The sequence below is a fragment of the Sinocyclocheilus anshuiensis genome, unplaced genomic scaffold (assembly GCF_001515605.1).
Source record: "Sinocyclocheilus anshuiensis isolate Anshui unplaced genomic scaffold, SAMN03320099.WGS_v1.1 scaffold701, whole genome shotgun sequence".
NCBI classification, from domain to species: domain Eukaryota; kingdom Metazoa; phylum Chordata; class Actinopteri; order Cypriniformes; family Cyprinidae; genus Sinocyclocheilus; species Sinocyclocheilus anshuiensis.
The window spans coordinates 175,260-182,899 of NW_015539895.1; the positions used below are offsets into that span (position 1 = coordinate 175,260).

At 39.4% G+C, this 7,640-nt stretch overlaps 1 protein-coding gene across 5 annotated transcripts in view; it reads right to left on the reverse strand.

The window, feature by feature from the left end:
- Positions 1–593: 593 nt before the first annotated feature.
- The window catches only part of LOC107685910 (MHC class II transactivator-like), a 15,183-nt gene continuing 8,136 nt past the window's right edge, over positions 594–7,640 (reverse strand). For all 5 annotated transcript variants that reach the window (XM_016482652.1, XM_016482649.1, XM_016482650.1 and 2 more), the window contains 10 exons: positions 5,761–5,832; positions 3,991–5,674; positions 2,330–2,509; positions 2,110–2,175; positions 1,923–2,003; positions 1,723–1,806; positions 1,497–1,580; positions 1,316–1,399; positions 1,035–1,118; positions 594–735 (listed from right to left, as the gene is read on the reverse strand). In XM_016482652.1, the coding sequence (XP_016338138.1) occupies positions 660–735; positions 1,035–1,118; positions 1,316–1,399; positions 1,497–1,580; positions 1,723–1,806; positions 1,923–2,003; positions 2,110–2,175; positions 2,330–2,509; positions 3,991–5,674; positions 5,761–5,832 (2,495 nt within the window). In that variant the 3' untranslated portion in view covers positions 594–659. The remainder of the gene's footprint in view (positions 736–1,034; positions 1,119–1,315; positions 1,400–1,496; positions 1,581–1,722; positions 1,807–1,922; positions 2,004–2,109; positions 2,176–2,329; positions 2,510–3,990; positions 5,675–5,760; positions 5,833–7,640) is intronic.

The window sequence follows — 7,640 nt, forward strand, 5'->3', positions numbered from 1 at the left end:
TATTTACAACACTGTTCCAGAACACTTCAACCCAAATATTCAGATGTGTGCAGCGCATTTTATGGAGGACTGTGTCCTGAACCTGGAAGAGTAGCGTACAATGCCGGCTGTTCTGACTCCCAGTCTGTAAGTACGTTTTCATATTTAAAGGATTTGCCACTGATGATTCAAATGCGATGAAGAGTAGCGCGTTTCTCCGATCACAAATGCAGACATGGTTTTATGTTTACGCGGCGCGATGCAACGCAATCAAAAAGACAGCATAAGTCATTATAATCCATAATTATGTCCCCACTGGATGCAATAAATGCCTCGTTTATAATGGGTTTTATTGGTTTTGTCTCGTCGCTCCGGGACACGGCATCACAATATAGTAAGGGGCGTAACATTTCCGTCACACGCTTGAGGTATTCGGCCAATTACAAGACACTGGATAGCTGGCCAATCAGAGCACACCTCGCTTTTCAGACCGATGAGCTTTGTAAAAATCGACGCGTTTCAGAAAGTCAGCGCATAGAGGAGAAACAATAATGTACAGTATGTGGGAAATAATGTGTTTTTTGAACCTTAAACTGCATAAACACATTTAATTACACCAAATGCACAAAATAATGTTCTTTTTAGCAACATCATATGACCCCTTTAAATGTCAAAATGTGCTAAAGTGATCTTATCCGTGGATCTTGAAGACGGAGGTGTTCAAAAACTCCATATGGAATGCAGTCATTCCACAGCCTAATGAGGAAGAAGGAAAACAAGAACATTTGCATATCAGGAAAAGTTGTAACTAACTAAAAATAATCATAACTTCTTTCTGTCCACCTGACTGTATTGGCAAACAGTAGATTTGCAAGATCTCTTATTTTCTGTTTAAACTAGCTCAAATGTTGTTCTCAGTCTTGAAATGCTAGTATCTGATACCTAATTACAAGAAAAAGTTATCCAAGTAAAAGCTAATGTGCTAGCCTCAGACCACTACATTACGTGAAGTCCAAAATGATGGTAAATGCTATTTTTTAATATTAGATACTCACTCCAGAGACTTCATTCCTGTGCAGTTTTTCAGAGCAGCACTGAGCTTTGTAGCTCCAATGTCTGTGAACTTGTTGAACTTAACACTGAAAGTAAATTACAAGAAATGCATAGATATAATATATTTCCCGCATTTAAAAAACAAAACAAAAAAAAACAATCATTAAAAGAGAATTGAACAGAAACTGTTTGTCAAAATGACTAAGATACTAAAATGAAATGAAATAAATTTCCTTGTTATATAAATCTTTGAAGATTTAACATGATTTGAATAAATACTTACTCCAAGTCCTGCAGGAAGTTCATGTCTGGTAAAACCAAGGCCAGATGTTCAGCTCCACTGTCAGAAATTACATTTCCATAGAGGCTAGAAGTGAGGAAATTGGAAAAAAGTCTTATATAAACACTTCCAAAAATCACATTTGACTTAGTGATGGTAAATATTTTTCAGAGGGTGTCTGTACCTGAGGCTCTGTAGAGAAGGGACTGATGGCAAAGCTTTAGCCAGTTTCTCCACTCCAGCATCTCCAATGAGGTTTTGAGACAGACTGTATGGTGGGAACATTGGACAGTTCAGTTGTGACACAGTTGTTTCTTTACAAGTTGAAATTACTTTGGAAAACACAGTTTTCCAGAGACTAATAAGCACCCATGTGTGATATTTAAGTGGATAAATGTTTCAAAACTTACTTTAGCAATTTCAGACATTCCAAAAAATGTAAAACGCCAGCAAGCTTCTCAGCGCCAGAGTCTCCTATTTGGTTTTTCTCAAGGCTGAAAGACAAACAAAGAATCAAGAACATTTTTAAATCTTAAAACACTAAAGGATTTCGCCCCCCCAATCCAAACATAGTCATGAAAACATACGATATCCACCACTGAATACTCACTCCAGATGTTGGAGAGACTGCAGCGAAGGCAGGACCTCTATGAGTTTAGGGAAAAGTTCAGGACCGTTCTGGACTCCGAGCCTGCAATGCAGAACACCACCACATATTATAAAAATAACAAGGATACAGAGGAAACGGAAACAGGAACCGACAGTAGGAGAAGAAGATAAGAGTGAGATTTACTCACTCAAATTCCAGTCTCTGAAGATGCCGGAGGGCTGGTACACCTTCATCCAGAGCAGACACAAATTCACTGAAAGTACAATAATACCCCTTATCAACAGCATCATTTTATGCTACAATTTTAAGTGAAAAACATGAATGGGAATGGCATCATTCAGTTAAAAATATATACATTATTTTTATAGTCATCAGTCTTCCTATCAAAGACAAAACTGATGCTGTACCTCATTGGTAACTTCTTCTCTCTGTGAATTTGGACAAGTACAGGCAGGTTCTCTATGTGATACCCTTGTGTTGCCTTGAATGGGTGCAAGGTGAATTTCTCAATGGCACTTTTCAGGTTCAGTTCATCATTGCTTTGATGCAAGTCCTCCCATAAGCCAATGGTGTCTGCTGTATGTGCCCTAATGGGAAAACCAATAATAATATAGTAAATAAACATCTTGAAATATAAATGAAATCCTTATGCTTAAAGCAATAGTTCATTCAAAAATAAAAATTCTGTTATTTACTCATCCTCATGTTGTTCCAAACTACCTTGCTTCCGCGAAACACGAAAGCAGAAAAGTTCCATGCTTATTTCCATGCAATTACATTTCAAAAAGGGTTTCTAAAAGGACACAAATTATCATAAAAGTGGTAAATACAGCTTGTGCCCAATTTTCCAAAATCATCATTATTCGTTTGTCGTTATTCACTGACAGTCTTGACATCCGCCTTATCTCCATGTTCATGAAAAAACGCAGCGAAGTAGTGAATCCGATTGGTCTTCCTGTTTTGTGAATCAGAGTAACCAGGGTGCGAAATACGGGGGAGCTAGGGCGAGCTTGGCTCCCCTTAATAAGACATGGGCTCCGCTGAAAATGTGATTTGTGAAATTTTGGGGGGGGTCTCAAAAAATATTGACAATGTGTTATTTTGACGTGCAATTTCAGTTTTGTGTAATGTGATCATCGTGGATTATTATGTGTAAAATTGAAAAAATATCATTAATTCATGCATGATGGCGATTTAAACCTAATTCACTTCAATAAAGATAACTATACATGTTATTCTTGTCATGAGCATCAAGGTGTGGGGGCGCTGCGGTGCAAATTCCACTCATGTTTAGTACATGTTAACATTCGCAGAAAAAATATAAACGTTGGACTCTGTGGTCGATTCTGTGTTAAGGTAAGGCATGTTATTCGCAATTATGTGTTGTGGCTGGGTTGTTATAGGTCTGCGATGTCTTAGGCCTAACTGAACGGAGGAATTATGGTATTCTTCTGTAGCCTGACGATGAGTAACTTTAACCGTTGTTCATGTGAACTCAAAGACAGCCGGATGCTTTGTTTATAGACTATTTGTGGGTGGCTGTTTGTTGTTTCACCTATCAATTAGTGTCGATAAAGTATAATAGGGTAATTCCTATATAGTGTTTTATCCTGTATTGTGCTTGCATAAAGCAAGTAGTGCATACACTTGTAGCTGTTATGTATATAGTATATATATAGTTCGAACACAGAGTAACTGACTCAAAAGAATGATTCATCAATTCATCAATGTATGATTCATGAATTAATCATTATTTTGAGTCATTTGATCTGGTTCATTAATGAATCAGCCTTTTTGGTTAAATCTTTTAAATGAATAGTTTGTTCAGTGAATAACTATTTCAATTTTTAACGGATCATCACACTACTTTTATGGTACTTTTATGCCTTTACATCTTTTTTTGAAGCTCAAAAGCTTGTTTCCCTTCACTGTAATTGCATGGGAATTTAAAAAAGTCTTAAATTATCCAATTTTTGTATTGCAAAGATGTTAGGGTGATTAAATGATAACAGAATTTTCATTTTTAGGTGAACTATTCATTCAGCAATGCATTATGACAACTTCTCACCAGAATGATTTGATACATTTGAGTCCCACAAGCTCTTTGAGGCCACAGATGGGAATGCATGTATCTTGCAGGTTAATGGAGAAGGTCCGCTTCAATGCGCTGGCTTGTTGAAGGAGATGGCATATAACATACACGTCCAATGGGCAAAGCTGCGTCCCATAGAATGACAGATTGTCAGGCAGGTTCTTCAACAGCAGTTTGGCAAATTTGGCACTGCTGGTCTCGTAAACACAATGAAACAGTTCTAGTAACCTGGCAGGAACCAAATCATTAGGCTTCATGCTCTCCAGATGGGTTTCGACAGCCTTTCTTTTGGCTTTTATGTTGACACTGCTGTCCAGAATGCTGACTCCATCAGCAGCCTTCTGGAAGACCAAGCCCGTGACAAACCTCTGCAGCACGTCCTGTGACTCTCCCTGAACCTTTCGTTTCTTCTGATGGACTACGCTGTTTGCCACCACCATTTTTTCGTTCACCTGTTTAGACTGTACAAGGTGCACAGCGCTCAGGAGGTTCTGAGTGAAAAGGTCTACAAAGTGGTTTTCCTGATGCTCAGATGCTTTGTAGGATGCAAGTATGCCACTTTTAAGAGAGCAGTCCAGCAGCTCTGTAGAACTGGCAGGGTTTACACGTGTATCATGATTCTCGAGTCCCTCCCATGCCATTTTGCACAACTGTGGGATGTCCAGCTGTTTTCTATTTTTACACAGTGAGCTATTTTCAAGGCTAGCTAGTTGCAGATGCTTTGAGGTCACTCTTTGGTACAAGTCCGTGAGGGTTGAAGGCAAATCATCATTGCAGCTGTCTTGGTGCTCGAGCAGGAAGCAGGTAGTCCAACAAAGTAGCGGGTTGGAGCATAAACTGGATATGTATCTGTGATTCTTAATCTGTTTTAGTGCACTTTCTTGGAGGGAAGCATCCCCGAAATATTTTGACGTATACAACTCAATGTCCTCAGGAGAGAAGCCACAAAGCTCCAAAAGGCTGTCCACTTTTCGCAGCACCTGATTTAAAACGTCTTTAGGCCTCGTGGCGATGAGAAGCGTGCAGCCCGAGAGGATTTCCTTTTGGAACAAACCAGAAAATAGCTGTTTGATGGTGTATTTAGTGTTTGTGTGTGATTTTGCAGGGGACTGGAGAAGCCCCTCAAAGTCTTTAATGTGATCAAAGCTGTCAAAGATAATTAGAACTTCATCAGGACAGGACAGAATGTGTTTGAACACAGAGTCTGAGTCCTTGCAGCGAGGAGCCATAGACAAATCGAACAGTAAACCTTTCAAGCTGTAGTTTGATTGTGTGAGGTCTAAAATTTTACAGTTCAACAAAAAAACAAACTGGAATTGAGGCAGGCTGCCGCTCGCCCAGTCCAAGCATAAATGCTGAATGAATGTGGTTTTTCCCACTCCGGCTTTTCCAAGGAGAGTGACTGACTGTTTTAGTCTGGAATCACTGTTATGAAACAACTGGCTTCTGTCCAGCTTTGCTTTCTTTCGCTCTGAATCACTAAGGATGACCAGTTCTTTCTCCAAACACTTATTTGCATTCTTGCCGGATTTGATAAGGAGTTTCCTCTGGACCAGATGCGTGTCCACATAGTGTGACTCCATTCCCATTCCCCCACGCATAGAGCAGCAGACATCTCTCATGTAGGATTTTATGTGATGTATGTAGTCCTTAACACATTCTGTAAAGCAAACATTTATCATGTTTCACATAGTATAATTAAGTAATTCAAGCTTAACAAGCTTAATGATTAAATTGGTTTCTTACCTGGTGCTTCTGGGCGGATTTTCCTTTCGGTTTTTGGAGGTGTGGAATCATAGTTTTTTTGTGGGTTTCCTTCTGTAATTTGAAAAACAAACAAGCAGTCATTCTGTGACTATTCATTTGTGTTCAGAATTGTTAGTATATGCACAGAACTACCATAAAAATGTAATATGATAACACTTTGTAACTTGTAAAATGCCACAGTTTCTCTGTTTACAAGGAATATTAATTTTCCTCAAAAAATAAAGCTTGGAGTACAGCAATCCCAGATTGAATCTGTACTCATGGAAGACTAATCATCCTCTCTACAATTCTATAAGAGTAACTGATATACCAGTCATTTGGTCGATTATTAGGCCGACAGTCCTTTTGAGATCATGCTCATTTAGCTGATAAAGTGTTAACTCTCTTATGTCATGTCCGAAATAAATAGACACCTACAGTCAATAGATCATTCACAATTTGTTTAAAACAACTGGTAACACTTTAGTCACCTTATGTGGCTGTCATATTAAGATCAAATAACTGAATCTGAAGGTCAAGGTCAAGGTCATTTTTAAGGTCATTTATGTGGAAGGCGTAGGGCCAAGAAATGTTCGTCCAATCAAAATTCCTGGTACTGTAGTACTTTTAAAGTCTTCTCACCGGTGACACATGATGTAGCCCAGTGGTTCCCAATTCCAGTCGTCGCCCCCCCCCCCCCGGCTCTGCATATTTTGCATGTCTCGCTTAGTTAACACACCCGATTCAGATAACCAGCTCGTTAGAAGTGAGCTACGTGCATGAACTGTGTTCCGATCGATATGATCCCTACACCGTGTTCTTTGCTCCCTACTCCCTGAGCAGGGGAAATCCATCAAAGGTTACTTCCCTTCGAACATTCATTCATTCGGATTTGCGCTGCGCAGCGTCTTCACACACAGACTAAACTTACTAGAGAAGTGTGAAATGTGACATAATATACCACTGTAAATAAATACTATTTAAATTTACGTCTCGCACACTTTAATGCCCTTTGTAATGAACATATACTCTCGCTTCGAACTGAAATCATGGCAGAATATCCGGTGATGTCTACTACGCAGGGCACTTACGGTCGAATAGAACAAACGCACGTGATAAGAGATACATATGAAATGGGCGCGAGGACTGGAATTGGGAACCGCTGATGTAGCCTATTGTAATGTTGTCTCTGGTATTCTGGTCTGTGAGCGTATATGCATTAAGGGGGCGTGGCTTTGGGCGGCGATTGCAGGGAGGGTGGGACGTTCACTTATAGTGCTATCAGGCTAAAGTTAGCATTTTCCAAGATCTCCTACTGCACCTTTAAGAAAATTATCGCCCACCCAACTTTTGATGTCATTTACACAAGCTAGTAAATCAGATAAGGACTTTGACCCAGGTTTTATTGGCATGCATACAGTAATTGGGTGTCATCTGCATAAATGTGATATGGAACCTTGTGAGATTCATAAATGTAGCAGAGAAGGAGCATGTATGAGACAAATAAAATCGGGACCAAAATGGAGCCCTGAGGCACCCCCACACGTAACATAAGCAGGCAATTAATAAAACTGACCTATCTCTACAGAGAAACTCCTCTTAGTAAAACAGGACACAAACCTCTCTAAGGCTGAATCACAGATACCAACCTCGGTTTTTAAACGGTTTAAAAGAATGTAGTGATCCACTCTATTAAATGCTGCACTTAAGTCTACAATACCAAAATTGCACAATTTCCAGGATCCACAAATAGTAAAAAGTCATTTACTACTCTTAACAGGGCCGATTCAGTGCTATGCTTAGCTCTTAAAAGGATCCAGTGTATTATTCCCAATTAAGTAGGGGGATAACTGATTTAAAACAGCCTTCTCGAATACTTT